General features: G+C 45.6%; 1 protein-coding gene across 1 annotated transcript in view; it reads right to left on the bottom strand.

Annotated features, from left to right (window-relative positions):
• adgrb1a (adhesion G protein-coupled receptor B1a) overlaps window positions 1–13,765 on the bottom strand; it is a 516,358-nt gene that overhangs the window by 311,939 nt on the left and 190,654 nt on the right. The window contains exon 4 of the mRNA XM_067974780.1: window positions 7,217–7,381. Within this exon, the coding sequence (XP_067830881.1) occupies window positions 7,217–7,381 (165 nt within the window). The remainder of the gene's footprint in view (window positions 1–7,216; window positions 7,382–13,765) is intronic.

The following is a 13,765-nucleotide window of genomic DNA, read 5'->3' as shown; positions in this document are numbered from 1 at the left end:
ATTTGAGCTTCTGGGTTTCCCATGCACCAGGCAGCCAAATTGACAGGCTGGCTGCGTGTCAGGAGGAAAAGGAGATGCAAATCGGAGAGGAAGGAGGGAGGGATAGAGTTCATGGGCCGTGGAAGAAATCGGGGGAGGGGGGATGTGGATGACATCGGGTGGGACTTGGAAAAGATCAGGGTGGGAGGGTGGTGGAGGTCCACAATTGGGGCGGGGGAGGTGGAGATCCACCATTGGGGCAGGGTGTGGGGGGGGGCGCAGGCCAATTGCGGGGGTCCTGTCGGCTAGGTGAGCTTGCTGCTCCTGGATGAAGCACTTCTGCTCCTCCTGGCCCACAAGCAGTGCAATAAAGGCATTCACCTCATGGATCCGGCCCTTAGAATCATAGAAAATTTACGGCACAGAAGGAGGCCATTCGACCCATCATGTCCCTGCTGGCCGAAAATGAGCTACCCAGCCTAATCCCACTTTCCAGCACTTGGTCCATAACCCTGTAGGTTACTGCACTTCAGGTGCACATCCAGGTACTTTTAAATGAGTTGAGGGTTTCTGCCTCTACCACCCTTTCAGGCAGTGAGTTCCAGACCCCCACCACCCTCTGGGTGAAAAAGAATTTCCTCAGCTCCCTTCCAATCCTTCTACCAATCACTTAAAATCTATGCCCCCTGATTATTGACCTCAATGTTATGGGAAATAGGTCCTTCTTATCCACTCTATCTGAGCCCCTCATAATTTTGTATACCCCAATTGAATCACACCTCAACCTCCTCTGTTCTGAGGAAAACAACCCCAGCCTATCCAATCTTTCCACATAGCTAAAATTTTTCAGTTCTGGTAATATCCTCATAAATCTCCTCTGTACCCTCTCCAGTGCAATCACATCTTTCCTGTAATGTGGTGACCAGAACTGTACGCAGTACTCAAGCTATGGCCTAACAAGTGTTTTATGCAGTTCCAGCATAACTTCCCTGCTCTTATATTCTATGCCTCGGCTAATAAAGGAAAGTATTCCATCTGCCTTCTTAACCACCTTATCTATCTGTCCTGCTACCTTCAGGAATTTGCAGACATGCATTCCAAGGTCCCTCACTTCCTCTCCACCTCTCAGTATCCTCCCATTTATTGTGTACTCCCTTGCCTTGTTTGCCCTCCCCAAATACATTACCTCACATTTCTCTGGATTGAATTCCACTTGCCATTCTTCTGCCCACCTGACCAGTCCATTGATATCTTCCTGCAGTCTACAGCTTTCCTCCTCACTATCAACCACACAGCCAATTGTTGTATCATCTGCAAACTTCTTAATCATGCCTCCTACATTTAAGTCCAAATCATTGATATATACTACAAAAAGCAAGTGACCTAGTAAGGAGCCCTGCGGAACCCCACTGGAAACATCCTTCCAGTCACAAAAACACCCGTCGACCATTACCCTTTGCTTACTGCAATTGAGCCAATTTTGGATCCAACTTGCCACTTTCCCTTGGATCCCATGGGCTTGTACTTTTTGGACCAATCTGCCATGTGGAACCTTGTCAAAAGCCTTGCTAAAATCCATGTACACTACATCAAATGCACTTACACAATAAAGGCTATGGGCCCCGATAACATCCGGGCTGTAGTGCTGAAGACTTGTGCTCCAGATCTAGCTGCGCCTCTAGCCAAACTGTTCCAGTACAGCTACAACACTGGCATTTACCCGACAATGTGGAAAATTGCCCAGGTATGTCCTGTCCACGAAAAGCAGAACAAATCCAATCCGGCCAATTACCACCCCATCAGTCTACTCTCAATTATCAGCAAAGCGGTGGAAGGTGTCGTCGACAGTGCTATCAAGCGGCACTTACTCACCAATAACCTGCTCACCGATGCTCAGTTTGGGTTCCGCCAGGACCACTCGGCTCCAGACCTCGTTACAACCTTGGTCCAAATATGAACAAAACAGCTGAATTCCAGAGGTGAGGTGAGAGTGACTGGCCTTGACATCAACGCAGCATTTGATCGAGTGTGGCACCAAGGAGCCCTAGTAAAATTGAAGTCAATGGGAATCAGGGGGAAAATTCTCCAGTGGCTGGAGTCATACCTGGCACAAAGTAAGATGGTAGTGGTTGTTGGAGGCCAATCATCTCAGCCTCAGGACATTGCTGCAGGAGTTCCTCAGGGCAGTGTCCTAGGCCCAACCATCTTCAGCTGCTTCATCAATGACCTTCCCCCTCCATCATAAGGTCAGAAATGGGGATGTTCACTGATGATTGCACGGTGTTCAGTTCCATTCGCAACCCCTCAGATAATGAAGCAATCTGTGCCCGCATGCAGCAAGACCTGCACAACATCCAGGCTTGGGCTGATAAGTGGCAAGTAACATTTGCGCCAGACTAGTGCCAGGCAATGACCGTCTCCAACAAGAGAGAGTCTAACCACCTCCCCTTGACATTCAACGGCATTACCATTAAGGAATCCCTCACCATCAACATCCTGGGGGTCACCACTGACCAGAAACTTGTTAAACACTTTGGCTACAAGAGCAGGTCAGAGCTGGGTATTCTGCGGCGAGTGACTCACGTCCTGACTCCTCAAAGCCTTTCCACCATCTACAAGGCACAAGTCAGGAGTGTGATGGAATACTCTCCATTTGCCTGGATGAGTGCAGCTCCAACAACACTCAAGAAGCTCGACACCATCCAGGACAAAGCAGCCCTCTTGATTGGCACCCCATCCACCTCCCTAAACATTCACTCTCTTCATCACCGATGCACTGTGGCTGCAGTGTGTACCATCCACAGGATGTACTGTAGCAACTCGCCAAGGCTTCTTCGACAGCACCTCCAAAATCCGCAACCTCTACCACCTAGAAGGACAAGGGCAGCAGGCACATGGGAACAACACCACCTGCACGTTCCCCATCCTGACTTGAAATATATCACCGTTCCTTCATCGTCGCTGGGTCAAAATCCTGGAACTCCCTACCTAACAGCACTCTGGGAGAACCTTCACCACACGGACTGCAGCGGTTCAAGACGGCGGCTCACCACCACCTTCTCAAGGGCAATTAGGGATGGGCAATAAATGCTGGCCTTGCCAGCGACGCCCACATCCCATGAACGAATAAAAAAAAAACAACCCTCCTTGTTACATCCTCAAAAAATTCAATCAAGTTAGTCAGACATCACCTTCCCTTAACAAATCAATGCTGACTGTCCTTGATTACTCCATGCCTTTCTAAGTGATGATTTATCCTGTCCCTCAGAATTGATTCCAATAATTTTCCCACCACCGATGTTAGACTGACCGGCCTGTGATTACTCGGTCTATCCCTCGCTCACTTTTTAAACAATGGTACAACGTTAGCAGACCGTCAATCCTCCAGCACCCCGCCTGTAGCCAAAGAAGATTGGAAAATGATGGTCAGAGCCTCCGCTATTTCCTCCCTTGCTTCTCTTAACAGCCTGGGATACATTTCATCCGGGCCTGGCAATTTATCTACTTTCAAGGATGCTAAACCCCTTATTATTTCCTCTCTCACTATGTTTATCCCAGCCAATATTTCACACTCCTCCTCAACTACAATGTCTGTATCGTCCCTCTCTTTTGTGAAGACAGACAGAAAGTATTCATTAAGAGCCATACCCACGTCTTCCCCCTCCATTGGTCTCTAATAGGCCCTACTCTTTCCTAAGTTATCCTCTTGCTCTTAATGTATTTATAAAACATCTTTGTGTTTTCCTTGATTTTACTTGCAAATATTATTTCATGTCCTCTCTTTGCTTTCCTAATTTCCTTTTTAATTTCACCCCTGCACTTTCTATACTCCTCTAGGCTTTCTGCAGTATTGAGTTCTCGATGTCTGACATAAGCTTTCCTTTTTTGCCTTATCTTACCCTATATGCTCCCTGTCATCCAGGGGGCTCTAGATTTGGCAGTCCCACCCTTTTTCTTTGTGGGAAGATACTTGCTCTGAACCCACACTATCTCCCCCTTGAATGTCTCCCGTTGCTCTGACACTGATTTACCTTCAAGTAGCTGTTTCCAGTCCACTTTTGCGAAATCACTTCTCAGCTTAGTAAAATTTGTCTTTCCCCAATTGAGAACTTTTACTCCCGTTCTATCTTTGTCCTTTTTCATAACTATGCTAAGTCAGATGCAAAATTATGATCACTACCACCAAAATGCTCTCCCACGGATAATCCTTCCACCTGCCCAGCTTCTTTCCCTAAAACTAAATCCCGAACTTCCCCTCCCTTGTTGGGCTTGCTACGTACAGGCTAAAAAAGTTTTCCTGACCTTAGACTTGAGTCTGCTATGTGGTACTTCAACGAAGGCCTTTTGAAAATTAAAATATATTACATCTACTGCGCACGGATCTCAGACCCCATTTTCGAGCTTAGTTGTCTGCTCTTTCTGTTACTTCTTCAAAGAATTCAATCAGATTGGTCAAGCAGGACCTACCCTTTTGAACTCCATGCTGACTACCCTTGATTATATTTCTGGTTTCTGGATGTTTTTCTGTTACATCTTTGAGTAAAGATGCCATTATCTTTCCTACTACCGACTTTAAGCTAACTGGTCTACAGTTCCCTGGACTTGTTCTATCTCCCTTTTTAAATATAGGAATAACATTAGCTGTCCGCCAGTGTAAAACGGGTGATAGTGAATCGGCAGCCCGTTTTACATCTCTAATTGACCTCCATGGAAGTAAAAATCAGGAGCGATGTAAAACGGATGATAGCGAATCGAACAATCAAAATCTACCTCTTGCAGTGTGAGCCAAATCCTACAAGTAATATAAAAATCCACGCCTCATGTTCACAAAGTAATAAATATGGTTTTCTGCAGTTACATACTAATTTGCAGAATATCTGAAGACGTATTACACAAAAAAATTCACAAAAGCTGACATTTGAGCAAATCAGTCAAAACAAATTTTGATGACTCATATGGGGTAACATTGGGCCATGTTGCGCCCTTTTTTTTGGGCGCTACATGGACAACTAAGCTCGAAAATGGGGTCTGAGATCCGTGAGCACACTTCCGAGGGGAAGTGCGTAGGACGCCACCTTGGTAAATGCGTACGTGCAGCTAACAGCCACCGGCAGCATGCAGAGTAGGGAGATAATGATGCGAATCAGTGTGCAACGCTGATTTGAAGGCAATGCTGCTATTTTGGAACTCCACACTCCATCCAACGCACTGTCTTAACATCACACAGCTGAACATGACTTAAACGGCATGAAGTACCCCCCCACCAACACTATTTAAAGGGGTGATGAAGTAATTACAGGTTAGATGCTGGATTATTTCTTCTGGCCGCTGGTGCATTTGTACATGTTTTTGGAAGATTCCTATACAATGTTCTATAGGGAGTGGGCTGGCTGGCTGACAGGCAACAGCAACAGCTGTCATCCTGAGCGAGGAAAGCAGGTTCATGTTCCATGAAACCACTGCCATTTGCTGCATCCTGTTATGTGCCACCTTCCCCTGCAAGAAAGAGGGAAGTGTGTCAGTTAGTGTCCTGCAGGATGTTTGGGTGATGTAGCTGTCATGGTTGAATAGTTGCCAGTGTGTGTAAACGGCGAATTGTGGGTGTGAGGCTTGCAACAGTGTTACGTGTGAGACGTTGAGATGAAGCATATGATTTGAATGGTTGAGTACTGACTGAAAGAGATTATTAGCAGGTGGATATTGGGGGTGTAGTGAATTGAGCAGAGTATAAGGCTAGTGGTGCAGTTGTTAGGATATGCCATTGAAGCTTGAACTCACTTACCTTGACAACTCGTGTTAAACCATTGAACTTCTTCCTGCACTACATCCATGTTCTTGGAGCTATGCTCCTGGCATTTACCTCCTCCGCTACTTCCTCCCACTGTCTCTTGAGCATATGTCTGGAGGGCCTCATGCCCCCCTGCGGATATAGGATGGCCCTCCTTCTCTCTATCTCTTGCACCAAGGCCTCGAATGCATCATCAGAGAATCTTGGTGCATGCTCTCTCCCAGGGGCAGCCACACTTCAAAGTATCACAGCACAGATTCAGTTCTGAAATGACTCCCACCACTTCTTGCAGCCACAATGCACCTCCCCTTTAAGAGGTGCAGGCTGCCTTTAAGAAGCGCAAGCCACTCGCGATATCGGGGCCTCCTGTTGATGTGTGCAGCCAATCAACAGCGCAGGTAGCGCTGGTTGCACGCAGCTATCATTTAAAACAGCACAAATGTAACGTGCTGCCTGCGTTGCAATGACAAGGCGCGGGTTAATCGCGTACCATGATCCCCGCACCCGTTTTCAGGGGTTATCCAATTTAACCTCCAAGACCTTTAAAGTCATTACAACATGTCCAACCAGAACATTATACAAACCTCCATCCTTGCCCATAACAAAGAAGAAACCTCATGTTTTTTTACGTGACAAAAGTCAATCTGTAGCATTACTTAAGGTTAAAGAAAATTGTAGAATTTATTTGTATCCATTTTTTGCTGTTAATTTTTTTGATTTTAAAAAGCATTTACCTTTTCTGATCATTTCAAACTGTCATATAGTCTGGGTTAACTAAAAAAAATTACCTTTCTAGAAACGCACACACGAAAGTAAGGAAGTTACTTTCCAAATATTAGGTAATATTGCATTGTAGCAAAGTAAAAATTATGCAGTAATAACAACAGGTTAGGAATTATGACAGCTGAATAAATTGAAGTCTGGGGAATTTATGAGAACACTATTCTTTGAACTCTGGAACCAAGATTAAAGCCAGACCAGAGAGAATGAAGGTTTCCTTTTTCTGACATCTACTAAGAGGCTTAAACAAAGCAAGTCTGTCAAGTTTTAACCCTGCTTCCACAGGTAAAAGACAACATCTCAACACAGTTCTGAAAACTGAGCGCTAATTGAGGAACCTTCACTTGCATAAATGTCTGGAGGAAATGAAGGTGTGGTGGAAGGAAATATCACATTGGTGCCTTTGGTATTGACCTAGAGGTTGACGTGTACTGTGGCAGGGGGGGGTGGGGGTGGCGACAATCATAAAGGACATTAGTGTTGCATCAGACCAATGTCATTCTTGACATTGGAACTTTGATGCAGTCACTGGCAAATTCCCAGCACTGTCAAGGTCAAATACCTTGATAAGTCACAAGCACAGACCAAATCTTAAGAAGAAGAGAGCTGGGATAAATAAGTGAAGGCAATGCACGGCAACAACAAGTGTTTCCATTAGTTCAAGCAAACCTGGACACACTGCTGAATTGTTGCATAGTCTCATTTCTCGCAGAGGTCCACTACACGAGGTGCCATATGGAGATGATACACAGGATCTCATCCGGGTCTGTGTACCCTGCCCACAAGTCGAAGAACAGACAGTCCAGGGGGACCATTCCTCTGCTGCAGGGTCGCCTGAAAAAGAAGATTCATTTGATTGTTACTCAGTTATGGCTTCGTTGTTGTGGAGCCTTCTTATTATCATTTGCCAGTCACAATGAATGATATTAAATAGATTATGACTTAAAGTAGGTCAATAAAATAATTTTAAAAAGAGAACTATACACAAAATGAAAAGACAAAGCAGATAAGGATTAAAGGCAGATGTGCTCGAATGAGGAAAAACAATGTAATAAGACTGCAGAATTGTTGCAAACAGATAAGAAAGGGTTAAAAGGATTATTTGGAAATGCATCATTGGTCACATGCTAGTAAGGGTGTTCACAAGGATAATTATACCCAGGCTGAATGTGAAAAGGTATGGACAATTTTTTGTGTCAAAGGGAAATTCCAATTTAAAAAAAATCAATGGTTTACTCAAAACAAAAATCCTTGGAACTGTGCACTATCATGCTGTGCAAAATCTACCTTGTACTGTCAGAAGTGTTATACCTTGGTTCTGAAACTGGAATTAAAGTCACATTTACATGGTCACTTTCCAAGAATCTAATATTATAGTTGCAATAGAGAAAATGTATTGGTACAGTGGTGATGTTCTGTTCATGCCTTTAGATGTCTTGATGTACAAATAACATCAATAGTGCCCTAATCTTTAGCTGACTTTTAACACATTGGCAGGCTGTCCAAATTAGACAACACAGATCCACTCTATTAAAGTCCAACTGGAATTCAATGCTCAGACATTTAGTTCGATCTAACCCTGACAGCTCAACTCGGTTGTAAATTATTGTCCATTGAGTATGAGGGGGAATCAATATCTTAGGGCCCACTACTCTCGATAGGGCATGGCACTTGGATCTTATGCACTGGGCAACCTGGGTATAGGGAAGTCTTAAGACATTCAGCAAGGTGGCAAAATGCCACCTGGCATGTGAAGAAAAATTGCAAATGTCAAAGTTGAATTTCTGCACAATAGCACACAGGTCAGAACACTGGATACAGTATCCTGCTTGTGAGTAAACTATTGAATTATGTGACTTAACACCCAGCGCATAGAACAAATTCTCTTTTATATTCAGCTAACTTTTGGCTTATGTGAAATGCTTGTCTTGACATATAGATTTTGAGGTCTCAAAAGAGGATTTATCTTTAGCTGAGAAAAAAATGATTAATTAAATAGACATAACCGGAAATGACTCCGCTTTGTGTGGATTGGAGAATTCCACGATAATAAATTGATATGATTTAAACTGGCATGGTAAAAATAAAAACAGGGGTCAATTTATTAACTGCAGTTCAATTCCTTTCTTGAATGTGTTTTTCACTTTTGTTTTCTGGGTTGTTGTCCTTACCCCCTTCTACTCCAGACTGAGGGAAAACTGATGCTTTCTAATATTCCAATTGCACCTTAAACCAGAGCACTAGAAATTGTTCACACTTAGGGCTAACTAGTCCAGTTTTGGCCTGCTCCTTTAAGCTGCATCATATTCCTTTGATCCCTTGCATGATTTTGTCCAATTGATTAAAAAAAGTGGTTTCCCTCGGTTAACTGCTTCCCGGTCTTTTCATCAGACTTTGATTTTTTTCATAGCAGAAACAGGCTTTGGTGCAAAAAAAATAACAAAATCCAGTGAAAACAGATATGTTAAACTAAGGCTTACTAAGGAAAATGGGATTCAACTTCCATTTTTGAAAAGAAAAATGCAATTATTCTTTAAATGTCACTGCAGTGATGTGAAAATTGTGCAGCAGATACTTTAATTAATAAATAAAAACCAACACCTATACAAAATGAAGTGTAGGGATTCTTTTGTGGGGTGCGCTCACCAGACACTTGAATCCAAACACTTTTCTCTCAACCTATTAAATTTTAACAAGCAGGGTCTGAAGTTCTGGGCCTGGCTGCAGGAAACAGAGAAGACATCACTTGTCTTGGTAAGTGAAGTATTGGCTCTCTCCAGCCCCAAAAAGACCCCATTACGTCACAGTGGCTGGTTCTGTGTTTATTTGTAGACATCATTGTGTGCTGAGGAGTGAAAGGGAATGAAGAATCGAGCATTTTCCTCTTTATGGACGTTGGCATTATGTGTAGATCTGGGACAATGCAGTCAACAGCTGCAGCAATCTCTCCAAATGCATCTTCATCACATTAGCAAAAATAGGCTCTGCATCTTCCCTTCTGGCTACCATTCTTTAAATACTATGGTTGAATTGGTAGGCAAGGTGCTTAAAGGCTAATAGTGCTTAAAGGCTAAATCTCATGGCATCAGGTCAAACATGGGCAAGGAAACCTCCTGCTGATTACCACCTACCGCCCTCCCTCAGCTGATGAATCAGTCCTCCTCCATGTTGAACACCACTTGGAGGAAGCACTGAGGGTAGCAAGGGCACAAAATGTACTCTGGGTGGGGGACTTCAATGTCCATCACCAAGAGTGGCTCGGTAGCACCACTACTGACCGAGCTGGCCGAGTCCTGAAGGACATAGCTGCTAGACTGGGCCTGCGGCAGGTGGTGAGCGAACCAACACGAGGGAAAAACTTACTTGACCTCGTCCTCACCAATCTACCTGTCGCAAATGCATCTGTCCATGACAGTATTGGTAGGAGTGACCACCGCACAGTCCTCGTGGAGATGAAATCCCGTCTTGGCACTGAGGACACCATCCAACGTGTTGTGTGGCACTACCACCGTGCTAAATGGGATAGATTCAGAACAGATCTAGCAGCTCAAAACTGGGCATCCATGAGGCGCTGTGGGCCATCAGCAGCAGCAGAATTGTATTCCAGCACAATCTGTAACCTCATGACCCGGCATATTCCTCACTCTACCATTACCAACAAGCCAGGGGATCAACCCTGGTTCAATGAGGAGTGTAGAAGAGCATGCCAGGAGCAGCACCAGGCGTACCTAAAAATGAGGTGCCAACCTGGTGAAGCTACAACTCAGGACTACATGCGTGCTAAACAACAGAAGCAACATGCTATAGACAGAGCTAAGCGATTCCACAACCAACGGATCAGATCAAAGCTCTGCAGTCCTGCCACATCCAGTCGTGAATGGTGGTGGACAATTAAACAACTAACGGGAGGAGGAGGCTCTGCAAACATCCCCATTCTCAATGATGGCGGAGTCCAGCACGTGAGTGCAAAAGACAAGGCTGAAGCGTTTGCAACCATCTTCAGCCAGAAGTGCCGAGTGGATAATCCATCTCAGCCTCCTCCCGATATCCCCACCATCACGGAAGCCAGTCTTCGGCCAATTCGATTCACTCCACGTGATATCAAGAAACGGCTGAGTGCACTGGATACAGCAAAGGCTATGGGCCCCGACAACATCCCAGCTGTAGTGCTGAAGTCTTGTGCTCCAGAACTAGCTGCGCCTCTAGCCAAGCTGTTTCAGTACAGCTACAACACTGGCATCCACCCGACAATGTGGAAAATTGCCCAGGTATGTCCTGTCCACAAAAAGCAGGACAAATCCAATCCGGCCAATTACCGCCCCATCAGTCTACTCTCAATCATCAGCAAAGTGATGGAAGGTGTCATCGACAGTGCTATCAAGCGGCACTTACTCACCAATAACCTGCTCACCGATGCTCAGTTTGGGTTCCGCCAGGACCACTCGGCTCCAGACCTCATTACAGCCTTGGTCCAAACATGGACAAAAGAGCTGAATTCCAGAGGTGAGGTGAGAGTGACTGCCCTTGACATCAAGGCAGCATTTGACCGAGTGTGGCACCAAGGAGCCCTCGTAAAATTGAAGTCAATGGGAATCAGGGGGAAAACTCTCCAGTGGCTGGAGTCATACCTAGCACAAAGGAAGATGGTAGTGGTTGTTGGAGGCCAATCATCTCAGCCCCAGGGCATTGCTGCAGGAGTTCCTCAGGGCAGTGTCCTTGGCCCAACCATCTTCAGCTGCTTCATCAATGACCTTCCCACCATCATAAGGTCAGAAATGGGGATGTTCGCTGATGACTGCACAGTGTTCAGTTCCATTCGCAACCCCTCAGATAATGAAGCAGTCCAAGCCTGCATGCAGCAAGACCTGGACAACATCCAGGCTTGGGCTGATAAGTGGCAAGTAACATTCGCGCCAGATAAGTGCCAGGCAATGACAATCTCCAACAAGAGAGAGTCTAACCACCTCCCCTTGACATTCAACGGCATTACCATCGCCGAATCCCCCACCATCAACATCCTGGGGGTCACCATTGACCAGAAACTTAACTGGACCAGCCATATAAATACTGTGGCTACGAGAGCAGGTCAGAGGCTGGGTATTCTGCGGCGAGTGACTCACCTCCTGACTCCCCAAAGCCTTTCCACCATCTACAAGGCACAAGTCAGGAGTGTGATGGAATACTCTCCACTTGCCTGGATGAGTGCAGCTCCAACAACACTCAAGAAGCTTGACACCATCCAGGACAAAGCAGCCTGCTTGATTGGCACCCCATCCACCACCCTAAACATTCACTCCCTTCACCACCGGCGCACTGTGGCTGCAGTGTGCACCATCCACAGGATGCACTGCAGCAACTCGCCAAGGCTTCTTCGACAGCACCTCCCAAACCCGCGACCTCTACCACCTAGAAGGACAAGGGCAGCAGGCGCATGGGAACAACACCACCTGCACGTTCCCCTCCAAGTCACACACCATCCCGACTTGGAAATATATCGCCGTTCCTTCATTGTCGCTGGGTCAAAATCCTGGAACTCCCTTCCTAACAGCACTGTGGGAGAACCGTCACCACACGGACTGCAGCGGTTCAAGAAGGCGGCTCACCACCACCTTCTCGAGGGCAATTAGGGATGGGCAATAAATGCCGGCCTTGCCAGCGACGCCCACATCCCGTGAACGAATAAAAAAAATAAAAAAAAAGTTGGAACAGACAAGACTGGAGCAGCATGCTGAGAGTTCCTGGGACTTAATACAACAACAACAACAACAACAACAACAACAACAACAACAACTACTACTCACTTTTATATCGCGCTTTAACGTAGTAAAACGTCCCAAGGCACTTCACAGGAACATTATCGAACAATATTTGACACTGAGCCACATAAGGAGGTATTAGGACAGGTGACCAAAAGCTTGGTCAAAGAGGTAGGTTTTAAGGAGCTTTTTAAAGGAGGAGAGAGAGGTAGAGAGGTTTAGGGAGGGAATTTCAGAGCTTAGGGCCTTGGCACGGCCGCCAATGGTGGAGCGATTAAAATCAGGGATGCGCAAGAGGCAAGACTTGGAAGAGTACAGATCTCAGAGGGTTGTAGGGCTGGAGGAGGTTGCAGAGATAGGGAGGGGCGAGGCCATGGAGGGATTTGAAAACAAGGATGAGAATTTTAAAATCGAGGCGTTCCCAGACCGGGAGCCAATGTAGGTCAGCGTGCACAGGGATGATGGGAGAATGCGACTTGGTGCGAATTAGGATACGGGCAGCAGGGTTTTGGATGAGCTCAAGGGTGGAAGATAGGAGGCCAGCCAGGAGAGCGTTGGAATAGTCCAATGTGGAAGTAACAAATGCATGGATGAGGGTTTCAGCAGTAGATGAGCTGAGGTAGGGGCAGAGGCAGGCGATGTTACGGAGGTGGAAGTCGGTGGTCTTGATGATGGAGTGGATATGTGGTCGGAAGCTCATCTCAGGATCAAATAGGATGCCAAGGTTGCAAACGGTCCATACCTCCATCTTTATGCCACAAACACAAGAGCTGCTCTTCCCTCATCTCAATGTCTGTACTGTTCCAAGAATTCACAGAAAATATAAGCAACAAAGCGTCAAATACAACTTCTGTAGTGGAATTCTTTCTCAGACACCAAAACTTTATCCTTTGTGTGCAGATGTTTCAATGGAGTGTTAACCATTACTTTCTGATCCTGGAGTATACATCGTTTCAAGTACTTATCCAATTTCCTTTTGAAAGCCACAATTGAATCTGCCTCCACCACCCTTTCAGGCAGTGCATTCCAGATCCTAATCACTCGCTGCGCAAAATAGTTTTTACTCATGTCGCCTTTGGTTCTTTTGCCAATCACCTTAAATCCGTGTCTTCTGGTTCTCGATCCTTCTGCCAATGGGAACAGTTTCTCTCTATCTCCTCTGTCTAGACCGTTCATGATTTTGAACACCTCTATTAAATCTCATCCCTACCTTCTCCGCTCTAAGGAGAACAACCCCAGCTTCTCCAGTCTTTCCAAGTAACTGAAGTCCCTCATCCCTGGAACCATTCCAGTAAATTTTTTCTGCACTCTCTCCAAGGCCTCCACATTCTTTCTAAAGTGCGGTACCCAGAATGAGACACAATACTCCAGACATGGTAATAAAACTGCGAAACCAAAATCTGAGATTGTATTACAGCCCCGAACTCAATCCCAGACATTTTTTATGTTTTATAGCATGTGG

The sequence above is a fragment of the Heptranchias perlo genome, chromosome 3 (assembly GCF_035084215.1).
Source record: "Heptranchias perlo isolate sHepPer1 chromosome 3, sHepPer1.hap1, whole genome shotgun sequence".
Classification (NCBI taxonomy): Eukaryota; Metazoa; Chordata; class Chondrichthyes; order Hexanchiformes; family Hexanchidae; genus Heptranchias; species Heptranchias perlo.
Note: the sequence above shows the minus strand (reverse complement) of the source record. Positions and strands in the feature narration are given on the sequence as shown.